At 39.5% G+C, this 15,280-nt stretch overlaps 1 protein-coding gene across 5 annotated transcripts in view; it reads right to left on the bottom strand.

Annotated features, from left to right (window-relative positions):
• Positions 1–241: 241 nt before the first annotated feature.
• The window catches only part of Abca14 (ATP-binding cassette, subfamily A (ABC1), member 14), a 106,551-nt gene continuing 91,512 nt past the window's right edge, over positions 242–15,280 (bottom strand). For 4 of the 5 annotated variants that reach the window (NM_001432351.1, NM_001432350.1, NM_001432353.1 and 1 more), the window contains 7 exon segments: positions 242–532; positions 926–999; positions 5,168–5,358; positions 5,730–5,900; positions 6,563–6,750; positions 9,755–9,949; positions 10,163–10,288. In NM_001432351.1, coding sequence (NP_001419280.1) covers positions 392–532; positions 926–999; positions 5,168–5,358; positions 5,730–5,900; positions 6,563–6,750; positions 9,755–9,949; positions 10,163–10,288 — 1,086 coding nt within the window. In that variant the 3' untranslated portion in view covers positions 242–391. 5 annotated transcript variants of the gene reach the window in all.

The raw sequence follows: 15,280 nt of genomic DNA, 5'->3' as shown, positions 1-15,280 counted from the left end.
GAAAGGCGATTTGCCTGGGGCCTGATCTTCCTCCAGTGCACACTGAGCTGCTACAACACAATGACATTGTTCTTCATGCCATCACATCTATACCACCATCCTTTCTGAATGTTTCTATTCTCAGGATACTCCAGAAAAAGGACCTTCTCTCCACCCTGGCAAATGCTGTTTCTTTCATGTTTCTAGGAGGGAGAACAGGGTATTTCGGAAATCTAGCTCGAAGATCTGCACATGGTAGATATACAAGCGATTCATCTAAGTCTTTAATGAAGGGGATACATTTTTAATGTAAATATATTTACACAAAGTTATATATACATACACACACATCCCTCTCCGAACCCAAGTGCATTTGAATGAAGACGTCATAATCTCCTGTTGTAACTGAATCTCAAGGCACTGCTTTCTCATAGCCACTCTCTGTGTTATCTGGGTTGGCAAAGGTCAGGAAGACTTGCTCCAGGGTGATCTGACTGATGGAATAGTCTTCTAGATTGTAGTCCTCCTTCGCCTTCTCCAGAATGCCGAACACCTTCAGCAAAAAGCAACAGAAAGCATGCAGTCTCTGAAACATTGCCTCCAGTCCCCAACCCAGAGGACTCACTCCTTCCTCTTCCCAGTGTTTACTGGATTCACAGCAGAGGACAAAAGGCTCCAGGAGGGTGAGAAGGAAACGCCAGAGAAATAGGCAATTGAGAAACTAAAGGTAGGTAGGTCCTTGTTGCAGTTCTTTTGAGTGACCAAGGCTAATAATAGGGTTTAGGGGCAGAAATAGAAGGCAATTAAATTCTAAGTGTATTTGAAACGTAATATAAAAGTGCTAGTACATCCACAATGCTAGGCGTGATCCCACTGCCTGGATCCCCGGGGCATCATAAGTGTGCTTCTAGAATTAGTGCATAAAGTGCATGGTTTCAGCCATCACCTTTCCCCAGCTGTTGTCCTTGCTGGGAATGTAGTAATTAAGGATCCCTTGATTCTCTTGCTTTAAGTCACTACCTACGACAAGAAGAGAGACAGGTGAGTAAACTTAGAAGATTTCATTTAAAATTGCCTTAAATAATGTTACATCTGCATAATATTATATACAAGGGAAAAACTAGTGGGTCAACACATAAGTGGATAGAACAGAGTATCTTAAGAACATGAGCCTTATAGGGACATTCTCATTCAAGCCACCACATACAGTATGGCTAAAGTATTTACAAGATTTATGACTGATGGAATCGTATTATTATATGGAGTACATCATAGTTACTGAGTATACTTTTTTCAACTCACTTGTCTAATGTTAGATACTACCCTTCCTAAAACGAATGTTAGGAGCCTTTATCGCTCAACCAGTGCTGAGAATGTGGTCTGGGGCAACTAATTCCAGGTCGTGCATTTTCATATGATGCAGCTTTGGAGGAAAGCAGGAAAAACACCACCTCAATGTTAGTTCTTTCTTCTGTGAAAACGTCCTGAATTTTTTTTAAACCTAGCTCTTAGCATAGGTGATTCAAATATTTACAGTCTGTTTCTAGAAGTGGAATTTCTGGGCCATTACTCTTTTCAGTTTGAAGACATAGGGAACTCCAAAGGATTTTACTCCCTTTCACAATGAGACTCTTTCTTGAACTTATGTGTTCTGTGATTGGGCAAACACTGGACACATGACTGACTCGGCATCTATAGAAACAGGAACCTACAGGGGAAGGTGACAAGAGGATTCACTTACGCAGCACAACACTGAAAACTGATTAAAAACAACAAACACTCGAATAAAAGTGCTAACAAACTCCCAAGTGCCAAATATTGGGCTAGCATGAGACAGAATATGGGGCCATTGTTTTCCTTTTACATTTTTTACATTCTCCATTTAAAAGCACTTATCATATTATATTACTAAAACCCTCATCAACAATATGCTATTTGACCAGACAGACACCACTCATTTAACCCAGTGGTTCTCAACCTTCCTAATGTGTGACCCTTTAATACAGTTCCTCATGTTATAGTGACCCCCAACCATAAAATTATTTTCATTGCCACTTCATAACTGTAATCTTGCTACTGTTATGAATTGTGATCTGTTTTCTGATGGCCTGAGGTGATCCCTATGAAAGGGTCATTCAAGACTCACAAGTTGAGAACCACTGATTTAGTCTTTTGTTTTTGTGTTGAGGGAGGTTCTCACTGTGTGGCCCAGGTTGGTCTTGAACTTTCAATCCTCCTACTTTAGTCTCCTCAGTACTGGCATTCAATTACATATGTATAGTCAAATAAACCCAGCCTAATATTCACTGGTAGCTTTTATGCAGAAGCTTCTTCAACAATATTCTCAATTGATCTGAAATTTTTCATTTGCATATTCTTTAGAAAAGACATGGGAACAATAATGCTTGGGTGTTTCTGGGTTGTGTGTGTGTGTGTGTGTGTGTGTGTGTGTGTGTGTGTGTGTTTTCTTTCCCCTTTGTTCTCTTCTGCATTTTCTATTTTCTTTGTGCATTGCATGTTGTTTGTTCTTTACTTGTATATTTATGAAAATTTGCGGAGAAAATCCTCTCCAATGTCATTGGCTGCCCTGTAGATCCTTCTATTGTTTACCTGGCCCATTTCTCAGTTGTTCTTTCATGATATCCATCCCATTGGTGGCTTGTTGGGCTCACATTTTCTGTTTTATGGTGTCTTAGGTGCTCCCATTACACTAGGGTTTCTGCTTTTCACTGGCAGCGCTTTTCTGTAGACATCAACCACAATCTTTCCTTTTGTGTGTGTGTGTGTGTGTGTGTGTGTGTGTGTGTGTGTTTATGGGAGACAAATTACCTTGTAGTTTAGGAATGTCATGTTCACAGCTTTAGGGCTGAGTGCCTTCTGGATCTTTTTAATGTGGCCCTAGCAAGTTAGCTCTGCCGTATGCTCTTCTGAGTCTCCTTTCACTCCAAACCTTGCTAAGGGATGCTTTCCTCCAGAGCAGACCTGGGTTTGCTTCTGCCAGGAGTCAAAGGATGCCGCTGAGCACTGAGTTGGCTCAGTCTGAAGGTCCCGCCTTTACGTGCTCCTTTCAGCATGCTTCCCCCCAGACAGCCGAGGGCGCCACATCAGATCCTGGAGCTGACACGGTCAGCTTATATTTTCAAGGATTTATCTTTTAATTATGGCTTACGTTCTTGTTTTGTTTCTTTTCTATTTTCCTCCCTTTTTATTAATTTCTTTTAATCTCTGGTGCTAAGAGGGAGTATTATACTTTTATCTTTGATCCTATAGTACATTAAAAACATTAGTTGTTATTTAACAGCTAATTTAATTAGCTGTTTAATTTAATTTAATTTTATTTAATTCTAGTTTAATTTTACTGGTAATGCTCTTCAGAGATAAAATCTATATTGCAGAAACAGAATCATCTTATTTGTGACTTTTTTATAAATAAAATGAAATATGGGCACTTAAATTTCCTTGAGATTATATAAAATATATATGCTAAAAATCTCTGCTTTTTTTTATAGGAAACTATTCTTTTAGAATTGCGTATGCCCACTATCCTTTGGCTAGTAATTTTTTTTTCTTTTTAAGGGTTAATATTTATGCATGCATGTATGCAATGTCAATCCCCCTTTTTGCAGTCATATATAATAGCTGTTTGCTCAAGAATAATATAGGGAATGTCTGGGCAATGACACCTTACTCTTTGAACCTTTCTCAAACTAATATTCCAGAAGATGTATCTGTCCACATTCTTAATAAGGGATAGTAGTTGGTGTCCTCCTTCAAGTACAGCAAATGAGCAGAGTAGTAATGATAAATGAATTTCTTGGATCACAAGGCATCGTGCAAAATGGATGCATAATTGCATATTTAACGTCTTGGACATATGCACTGGTATTTCCATACCGCATTGCTGTCACCGTGACCAATGCTTAGGTGATGATTTTCCCACACATTTACTCTCCACATTTTTCATTTATGTGGTGATCCCAATTTCTCCATGTTATTTCCCATGGCTTAGACTATAAAATTCCAAATCCTTAGCTTAACTCACAAGAGCTATTCCTGTTATGTTTTGCTCGGCCTGATAAGGCAGACATGAAGACAGGGTCACACAGATATTAAAAGTCCTTGTGAGGACTGTGCTCTTAAGTTTGGGAGAATACACAGAGAACAATAAGATCAGCCAGTTTAGACTGCGCACCGTACATGGGGTCAGCAGACAGGTGCTTTCTGGTTTTAACACTCAGGAACAGAACTCTTTTACTTTAATATTGTTTAATCAAATGAGTACTTTATTAGACTCATAACCATTATAAATTTCTTGTCATCATTGAGTTATCAGATTTTTAAGACCAGCCAACATCAGCAATAGAATTCTTGAGAAACCACATTCCTTTGCATTTCCAGGATTTGCATATCCTGGCTGAGATAGCAAAAAGGTCAGTTACAATTTTTCATACAAGACAAAAACTCTTACTGTTGTTCATCGATTATGTTATGAACTGAATTTTTATCGCATACACTGAAAATCTAGCTGCCTAAATAGTACCTTTACGGAGGGCTGTGAGTGTGACTTCCCTAGTCCACTGGGACTAGTATCCTTTTAAGAAAAAAAAAAGTAGATGCCTGGGCACTAGGGAAATGCTCATATACAGAGGACAACCGGGGGAATAAGGTAGAGACGATGGTGTCTGTAGTGCAAGCCAAGGAGAGAGGCCTCAGAAGAAGCCAGCCCTGCTGGCAGCTTGATCTTGGCCCTCTCTCATCCAAAACTGTGAGAAAGTAAATGCCGTGTAAGCCAGCCATTCTGTGGTCTTTTGCTATGGGAGTTGGTTCTAGCAAAGCAATACAGATTTTCTTTTTAAAACATGGAATGTTGCTAAAATTAAAAAAATACAAAAACAAAACCAGAGATCTTCAAACTATTAAATCTATGACATCAGGTATTAAATCATACGCCAGCTCCTATGGATAACTGACTCATTCACACAAGATAGTGACAAATATTTGCCATTTTTCTTGAAAATTTTGCATAAACAGACACAGTTACAGATACAACCATTTCCCCCAAAGAACTCATTATTGGCTGACAGACATACCAAAAACTCAGGGGAAGCCACTGTGAGACACACAGCACATAGTCAGTGAGACCACAGACATGACTTATCACTCGCAGAGTTAATCCAACCATACTTACCTGGGAAAACCTCGGCAATATAATTTTTTAAATCCTGCACCACGTCGTCATCGGTGCCAGTTTTGAACTTGATGTTCATGGTGTAAATATTGCCAAATTTGTTCTTGAGATGCTGAGGGCTGCCCAGGCACACCAGCTTTCCCTGCACCATGATGGCTAGCCTGGTACAGAGCGCTTCACATTCTTCCATGCTAGAAAAGACACAACAAACTGCCAGAATAACATGAGGCAAAATTATCACCACTGGAGCATATTTATATACGCGATACTTCGGGATCTTGTTTGAAGAGATAATGTTCATTTGCTCATTGTCAGGGCCACAGGGAATGAAGCTTTAATAAAATCTAAAACAGTAGAGGAGCAAATCTTCAAATGGAACAGGTCATAAACATTCTTCCCTTGTGTGTTCAAGCCTTCCTTAGGATTCCATCCGTAAGAATCTCACATACTCACAAGCAACATTTCTATGCACCATTCCAGGTCCAGATATTTCCCTCTCACAGTCATAGAATTCCTCCCAACCTCCATCCCCCATCCCAAGAGCCACACCTGTGAGGCACACCTGTGAGAGGTGATGATGATGACCTTGCCACTCTCTCTCGTCCTTATCACTGCGTTCCAGAGCATGCGCCGGGCTAGTGGGTCCATGCCAGTAGACGGCTCATCTAGGAAGACAACTGAGGAGTTTCCCATTATGGCAATCGCGGTGCTCAGCCTACGTTTGTTTCCTCCACTTCAGAGTTGAGGGAGAGAGGAGGAGAATATAGTTTACATTGCAGTAATTTAACAGGTAACACATCTAATTATTATCCAGATTTTTATTTACATGAAAAATAGTTGCCAAGATTTCAAAAGGGCTGAGTATCTGAAAACAGTTGCAAAAAAGAAATTAGAAAGTGCTAATTATATGTGATTGTACTAAAACACAAGACTCAAATCTAATAGTAGACAGCTATCCACTTTCACTTGGAGTGAAAGAGATGACTTTTAGTTTATCTAATTTATTTTTGGCTATACTACCAGTTAAATTTAGATTCTTATTCTTGTAGTTCTTGAGATTCCCTGACTTATAAGCTACGTGGTGGCTGTCCAGGACAATACCAAGAATCTCATCTTTGTCCTTTATGAGGAGACAAAGAACCATAGCAAAACAGGAAGAAAGATACACATTTTTCTAGCTCATTGACCAAAATTGAAATTGAATCAGATTTTTTAGTCTATCTCTGCAAAGAAAGGTGTGATACTCCTAGGGCCTGCTTCATTGCAGAAGAACATTTGAGCACTTCAGGCATGGCCTGTTTGTTATGCAGCCTGGGTTAGACTCTTGGTAATTCATTCCAAACAAGGAAGATGCCAGACTACTTCCCCGATGGGAGTACCAGCATGTGTTCTCACCTCAAAGTGTAAATAAACTTCTCAGCCTGTGGTTTCAGATACAGCATTTTCAACAAGTTGTTCACATAGGATCTAATATTGTTCTCTGGAATCCCCCACACCCTGGCATACATTGTCAATATCTCCCGAGAAGTCATGTAATCCAGCAAGGCATCAAACTGTGGACAATAGCCAATTTTGGACCTTACCTAAATTAAGGGAACATTAAGAGAGATAAGACAACTCACTGAGCAACACACAGTAAATATGGGTAATATAAAAAAAGCTTGAAGGTTTTTGGCCTATGCTTTGGAACCAACTGACCCATCAGAGAGTCCCAGCAAAGAATTTTGTATTTTCCAATGTGTCGTAGACTCACTATGGCTAGGGGTGGCTGCATGGATTAGAACTCACGAAGAGCTTCTTGCATGAAGGTGAATATGCCCAGGATAACTTTTATAAAATGACGATAGAGTGGTTCAAGAATTTGCAGATGCATATTTGTGTGGAAGAGGCTACTCTAGTGTTGCCCCACCTATCATGATGTAAGTCCAATAAGCAATGTGACATCCACCCTCAACAAGTAAATGAATGCTTTTGAAACTTGAAACTTTTTCCTTAAGCTTTCAGTCATTCTGTCCCAACAGACACCAGAATAGCAAGAGTGAAGCCTGCTGTAGAGGTGTGAGGCTGATTAGCAATCTTTAAGTGAGGTTTAGTGAGATCCTGACTTCTTAGTTGTGATAAGCGGATGAGTGGAGTCCTTAATCTTTCTCTTGTATGTGATGTGACATTTGAGCATGTTCTATGATACAAGTAAGTGTAGTTGGGATCCTAGCTCTTATTTTAGATACACCAGTCATAAACTAGCATACTATATGCTATAGAAAATAGATTGCCTGAAGACAAAGCATTTACCCACTATGCAATTAAAAGTCAACAGGAAAATTTAATATCTCTTTTAAAGTGTTGGGAGGTAACAACCATAATGAAACAAAATGAAAAATCAAAACTATTAGTGTATTTTTAGAAAATTATGACTTTAGTAACAGCTAAATGAAGCCCAGATGTGCATGGTTGAACAAGGGCTAAGAGCTGGTTGTGGTTGGACATGCCAGGTGGGTGTGCTGAAGAGGTGGAGGCAGGAGGATCAAGAAGGAAAGTTGATGACTAAATAAGGTAACAACAGGTTCATAAACATGAGTAGAGTCACAGAACCTGTTTTCAGATCTAGGTTTATGAAAAACACACAAACAAACAAAGCAGGGCTGGTGTGGTGGCACACCTTTTAATCCCCAGAATTTGGGGGGACAGAGGCAGGCAGATCTATGAGTTCAGGACCAGCTTGATCTATATAGTGAGCTCCAGGCTAGCCAGGGCTACACAATGAGAACCTGTCTCAAACAACAAAAACAATAAACAGTATTCATAAAAGCACTTTGAAATCTTTTAAAACATGAACAAGTGGGGAAAGGAAACTAACAGATTACAAATTTTAGGAGATCAAGGATACTGAAAAATAATAGTAATATCAAAGCTGTGCTCTCCCATTTAAAGATCTGGAGAAATAGAAATTTTAGAATGGATACACATTATTAAAATGAAAAGCTAAAGTATTTGAAAATGTAGGCATAAAATAGTAGACTCTTCCGGTATTAACCAGGGATTCCAAATTGTATGGATACAAAGGATGAATCTGCACTGTACATGTTTCTGACAGTATGTGGAGGTGTTAACAAAGACTAAGTTAGGTTCAGTCACATCCTGACCTGTCCTGGAAATGTCTCATGAGGAGGAAGCCAACACATCACTGGCCCTGGGCGCTGAGCCAGCCCCACACAAAGCCTCACATTTGTTCTCATGTTCTCTAACAAGTCCCAGAAAATCCTGAAACGTAAATGTAATTTAAAATGTTCTGAAATTTATATATACATGTGTATATATACATATATATTAGAAAGATATATTAGTGTATATATATATTAATATATATAAATCTCAAAGTTTCCTGTCTGTTCAAAGCCTGGAATTACTCCACAACATTATATTTTTAAAGACAATGGAACAGAAATTCACAAAAGACTATTTTAGTATACAATTAATAAGCAATCACAAATGGCATACAACACCGTATATATCTGATACTGAATGTACCATATCCAGATGGCAAAACAGCTACATTGATCATTAAGACATAAAAGGCTGCCATAAATGTTTTCCACCATTTTACCTTCAAAAATTCCCAACATAAAGAGAGCTTAAAATAACACAAGCAACAGTCTTAAGAACTGCCATGGCGGGAGCCAAAGAGGCGTTGTTTCCGCAGCAGGAAGCACACATCCTGACATTATTACTGACGCTATGTTATGCTTACACACAGGAGCTAGCATGGCTGTCTTCTGAGAGGCTCTACCAGTAGCTGACTGAGACAGATACAGATACTTACAGCCAACCATTAGACAGAGGTCAGGGACTCCAGTGGGAGAGTTACGGGGAGGATTGAGGGATTTGAGGTTGGGCCTCTTGATATTCACCAACATGTATACTCAACTAGCTGTCGTTCTCCTTTCTTGCCATCTTCCTGTAGGAACACTGGGATTACATATGCACGTCCTACTGCATCTGGACTTACGTGGGCTCTGGGTATCCAAACTCGGGTCAGCAGGACTGTGCAGCAGCACTTGAACCACAAACATCTCCTTGATCCTGCTCTGGAGTTTTGTGCTGGATAAGGGTTGAGTCATTTATATTTTACTTTCTCAGTGCCTTAATTTGGTGTGCAATTGGTTTCCAGTTCAGATTTTTTTTTTGAAACAGGGTCTTACTGTGTAGACAAGATTGGCTTAGAACTCAGAGATCCATATACCTGGCCTCCTGAGCGCTGGTGTAAAAGGCATGTGACACCATGCCCAGCTGGTTCAAATGTTTTATTGTTAGGGTTGGACTAAAAACTTCAAGGTTCTTCTTAAATACTAGGCTGGCCACTTTGAGTCTAATGGACATTTGAGTGCATTTTGTGCTGTGTTATAGGTGCTGCTTGGAGAAGTTGCATCACACTTGGAAGACACTTATGATGTATCTCTCAAGGTGAAGAAGCTGCCTTTCTTACCTTCCTGTGTTCCCTTACATTTTATTTCTCTTTCCAAAAGCTACTGACAGATGTCCAGAATTTCCCATTACACTCCTAGGTCATCGGGCTGTTTGCTAGCGTACCTTCAAGATATTTCTAGTGATGCTGTAACCTTCAATGAACACATCCCCAGAGGTAGCTATCTCTTCTCCAGTCAGAATTTTAAAGGTAGTAGTTTTCCCAGCTCCATTTAACCCAAGTAATCCAAAGCATTCCTCCTTTTGAATGGTGAGAGAGATATTTCTCACAGCCAGAGTTGGTGGAATTTTAAAATATATCTTAAAAACAATGAAAACACAAAATACATGAAAATGTATTGGTCGAACACAAAGTTTCAAACCTTTACAGACAGCAATGCTTCAGACAGATTCACAAGAACCCTACCGCCCGTACTTGGGGATCTACTAGCCATAGCTCCACAAGTCCACCATGAGCTCCCAGTGCTCATCTTAGGGAATGAAGTTATCTGCTGGACACTGAAGGGCGTTTACCTTTATGAGTTTTTTAATGAGCACAGTAGAATTCAGTGAGTGCCAAGAATGCTGCAGGATAGTCTCTCTTTCATTTTGTACATCTTCGTCTTCTGAGTCTCCAGATAACTCCTTGGACATTCTAGCCTGAATTGTGAAAGCAAGGATTACACACTGAATATCTTGCCAAGACTGGATGAATTCGTGAAGGCTGAACTGGAGGGCTATTCCAGAGTGTCAAAACGGAAGTCAAGAGACTTCTTGCACACAACCACAGCTCTCTTATAAAAATGTAATTACTGTTTCCAAAGTTTAAAAACTAGACTTCCCGTCAGGAGCAAGTAGAGGGTATGATACCAAAGCAGACATCACAAAAATTACAGCCACAGCAAATAATATTGATTATAGTAAAAATGTTATTTGATAATACTCAAGTACAGATGAATGTCAAGAAAAGATGATTTTCAGTGTTCTTTTGCTCTGTGTGTCTTCCTCTCCCCCCCCCATTCCCCGCCCTCATGGTTGATCAAGATGCAAACTCTTGGCTGTTTTCTTTTGCTCTGCCATTATGAATTCTAACCCTCTGAAACTATAGTCAAATTAAATATTTTCCTTTAAAGTAGTCTTATCTCAGAGAAAGGGAAAATTGTGGAGAGTTCAGTGTATGAAGCAGCTAAAGGGAACTCCATAAATGGAAGTGCATCCGGGGACTTATAGCAGGGAACAAAGAGGACTGGAAAGGCATTCCACATAGCCCAGGGTGGAAGAGAGTTCCAAGAGTCAGCCCGTATATGTGTTTCATATCAAGTGATACAAACTTTTCATTTTGAGACTCATTTGACTACCAGCTGTGTCCTAGACAGCTTCTCTAAGGGTAACGCCTTGTACAACTACAGTCAAAAGTAAGAAGCTACCATCAATTTCATCATCTTTGCTCTACATTCTACCTGGTTCTGTTTTTAGCATCAACTACTAAAGTTGGCATCATCCAGACAAAGAAATAAGTCACAACCTACCGCTTATTGGATTTCTGAAAAAGTATTTATCTGATGATGCTTTCCATTCTCTCTATTATCCATTGGTTTAAACTAGTTTTAGACGTTGCATATGCTATTTCTGTGTCTAGTTTCTTTTGGGTCATATCAAGTATGAGTAAGTTACAGGATGTCCTTTCTTGTCACTGCACTCTATCTTAAGACAGACATTTTTGTCCCCTATGGGGCTCACAGTAATGAGGCTTTTGTCCTGTTCTCCTATGAATACAGCATGAGCATTCTTTCACATATTTTATAAGTGCATATATTATATACACATTTTTAGAGAACAAGTATATGCATTTCTATCGTGCATGTATGAGTCTCTGAGTGTATATATAAACTACATTCTGATGTAGTGGTGTCCCTCAGTGGCTTTTATATACATTGGCCTGATGACTAAAATATAGTTTGCCTTTATATGTATCAACTGGAATGTGTGAATCTTGTCAGTGTCTAAATCTTAACTATTTTTAAATCTAACTATGTCTGCCTTCTTACTGATTTGTAATTCAGAAATATCCACTGGGATCTGCCTGCCTATTCACTCACTCCATGATTGATATCTTTTGCTGTCACGAGGAATTTTTTTCTTTGGTTTGTAGTTGTTACTGTTGCTATAAACTTTTTTTAAATTTACTATTGGGCCTCTAGGAGAGTTATAAACATATAACTCATCTATAAGGAGCACAGGCAGAGTCAAAGTTCATTATTTTCAGACATTTATCCAACAGGAGTATCACTTATTGAGAACCACCCTTCCCAACCATACCGTGTGCCAAGTTTGCTGCAGGTCATGTTACTACATATTTGTGCACATGTCTCTAGACATGCTATTCCAATTGTTTTCACACTGTAACATGTACTGCTTACATAGGGGTTCATGAATACATAGTACATAGACTGGAGAGATGGGCCAGCTATTAAGAGCATTCGTTGCTGTCACAGAGGGCTCAGGTTCAGTCCCCAGCACACATGTCAGACATCTCACAAATGCCTATAACTCTAGTTACAGGGGCTCCAACCCACTCTTTTGTCCTCCACAGATACCTGCACACATCTGGTGATGCACACACACATGCACTCAGGCACACAAATGCACATAGAAGAAAATAAGTAAATCTTTTGTAAAAACAGAATTCTGTTTTTTACCACTAAAGCATCTGATTTACAGGGTTGCGTTTCTAGGCGATGATGACCACCACAAATTGACAAGTATGGCTCCTTCCTGGTGCACTATTCTTTCTTTATGTGTTGTTCTGACTAGCTTCATCCTTAGAGGTTTTATGTATTAATTGTCATTGTGTGTGAGTGAGTGGGTGCAGTGAGCAGGTGTCACTGGATGCATGTCGGTCAGGGGACAAGTTTATGAACTGCTTTCTTCCACATGTACATAGGTTCCATAGGATCACCAGGCATATGAGGCAAGTGCTAAGCCATCTTGCCAATCCCTTAAAGCAGTGATTCTCAACCTTCCTAATGCTGCAACCCTTTAATCCAGTCCCTCATGTTGTAGTAACACCCAGCCATAAAATTATTTCTGTTGCCAATTCATAACTGTATTTTTGCTATTGTTATGAATCACAGTGTAAGTATACAATATGCAGGTTGTATTTTCATTGTTACAAATTGACCCTAAGGAGTCACAGCCCTCAGGTTGAGAACCAGTGCTTTAGAGTTTGTTTTAATGATATGCCAGTCTGAATGGTACCCTCATTTTATTCTATCTCAGGATGTCCTTGTCATTTCTGGTTCTTTACTTTGCCTATACTTGCAAAATAGAGTCTTCTGCTTCAGCAAGTCTCCAGAATGTGAACCCACATGCACTTGGCTGGGTAACGGATTGAGATTACATCACCCTTTTCAACCAACCTGGAGAGGGATGGTCATCATACCGCCATCAAGTTTCCTAGCCTGAACATGGGATGCTGCTACCTTTAGTCTTCCAAATTGCTTGAAACTTTCAGTGTCAACGTCTTCCATATTATTTGTTAGCATTATAGTTGCAGTTAAAAAAGTGATATTTGTGTTCTTTTGATATAATAGGGAACTTTGTAAGAGTCTATCAAGATATTTGTGGTGCATTTTTTTATGTTTGTAATCTCTCTCTCTCTCTCTCTCTCTCTCTCTCTCCCTCCCTCCCTCCCTCCCTCCCTCCCTCTCTGTCTCTGTGTTTAAGATAGGGTTTCTTTGTATAGCCCTGGCTGTTCCAGAGTTCACTCTATAGTTTAAGACTGACTTTGACCTCTTAAGAGATCTGTCTGTCTCTGCCTTTTGTGTGCTGGGGTCAAAGGGATCAAAGTTGTGTGCTGTCACCATATGGTGTAACTGTTCTTTCATCATATTTAAAAAATAAACTTATTACTTTCTATTTCTAATCTGTATAGTGAATTTTACAAAATAATTTTTCCAAGCTTGTCAATAAATTTTTGTACTTTCTAATTTTACTAATATGCTGATTTGACTTTAGATTATTACAGTCTTTATGTTTCTGGAATGTACCTGGCCAGTTCTTGAATTCGAGCTGCTGATACTTTTGTCAAGGTGTAAAAGTACCCTTTATTCACCTGATGCAATTGTCACCTCTGAGGCTTACTGCCTCAGTCTGCTAACCTAGGTCTAGTTCTGGAAGCCTTTAGCCTCTGTGCAATCCAATCTAGGCCTAGAATGTTTTCAACCTCTGAGACTTACTGCCGAATAAGCTTACCCTTTCTAGCTCTTTCTGAACTCTGGCTGGCTGGTTCAACTCAGCTGTTCTGGCTCAAAACTCTTCTCCACACTAACTGATTCAAACTGGCTTCTCTCAGTTTCTGACTGGATCGCTCTGCTTGGCCTCGTACTAACTCTGGCAATATGTCCTAATCTTCTGGCTCCTCATTGGCTGGCTTGTTCTGTTTTCACCTGTATCTAGCTTGTTCTCTCTTTCTGCAGCCTGTCTCTGTACAACTGTCCTGGTAAAACTGCCCTCTCTTCTCTCTCTGCACTCACTGCTCTCTCTTAAGTAGCTTCCCTTTCCTTGCTCTTCTAACGAGAGTTGGGCATATCCTATTCTGTCAAATATTCCTCTAATTTGTCACTTAGTCTGCTACTCAATTAAACATAGTTTTCAAACATGGCTCCTTCCTTCTACAAACTAACTTCACCTTCACTGTTTAGGATTAAAGCTGTGTACTAAAGGTGTGCTTGTATTCTATTGAGAGGGATTAAGGTGTGTGCTAAAGGCTGATCCACATCACAACTAGAAACAGGTTTTTCCAGTAAACAACACAATCTCAGGGTTTATAGTGTAATCAAGTAAGTATCTTGTATCATCAAGGAATTTTTTTACATCTATATTATAACTTACCTTCAATCTTCCCATTTTTAAAATCCATTGTATGCGTTAGTCATGTATGTTGTTATGGCCTCATAAGAAAATGGATCAGAAGTACAGAAGGTAGGAAGGGAGATCAGTGAAATAGGGCAAAACATGTTTTTAGAAAGTGAAAAATTCAAAATTTCATGCTTTGAAGGAACTAACAAGCGAGAGGCACCCAGTTAAGCGAATTGAGTCAACTAAAATAGTGTAAATGAATGCGAGTGGGAAGAACAACAATATCCTAACTAACACCAGACACACAAAAATAAAAAGGAAGTGTATTATGACTTTTCTTCTGATTGCGAGTTCTTCTCTGATCACTCCCTAATGTCTCAGGATAATACAGTATCCTCCCCCTGGCACTTCTGAAGGAGTTCTCTGACTTGGTTTGCCATCATTTGAGTCTTGACCTGTAGAATCCCTTTGTAGCTCTTTAATAGTCCTGCTTCATTGCCTGAGCCCCATCCCACCTCCATGCCTTGAGTTACTCCCTTAAGTATATACAATTGCCAGAATTTTATTTGGTTCCTACTAGATACAGTTTTGACATTTTATACTTTCTTTTGTCAAAAATCTTATCCCCATGACTGGTACTTGTCTGATCTCTGATTTGGTTCCCATCCTGGGACCTTTTCTTTGGAATGTCTGTTGACTTCTCTTTTCAACTCTCCTCCAAGATCTGAGATCTGTATGTTCCTCCTAGACATCTAAGGAAACTGAGTCCCTGTCCAGCATCCACTGTTACCA

This window comes from Rattus norvegicus, chromosome 1 (genome assembly GCF_021556685.1).
Source record: "Rattus norvegicus strain SHRSP/BbbUtx chromosome 1, alternate assembly SHRSP_T2T, whole genome shotgun sequence".
Classification (NCBI taxonomy): domain Eukaryota; kingdom Metazoa; phylum Chordata; class Mammalia; order Rodentia; family Muridae; genus Rattus; species Rattus norvegicus.
This window is presented reverse-complemented; position numbering and strand designations above follow the sequence as displayed.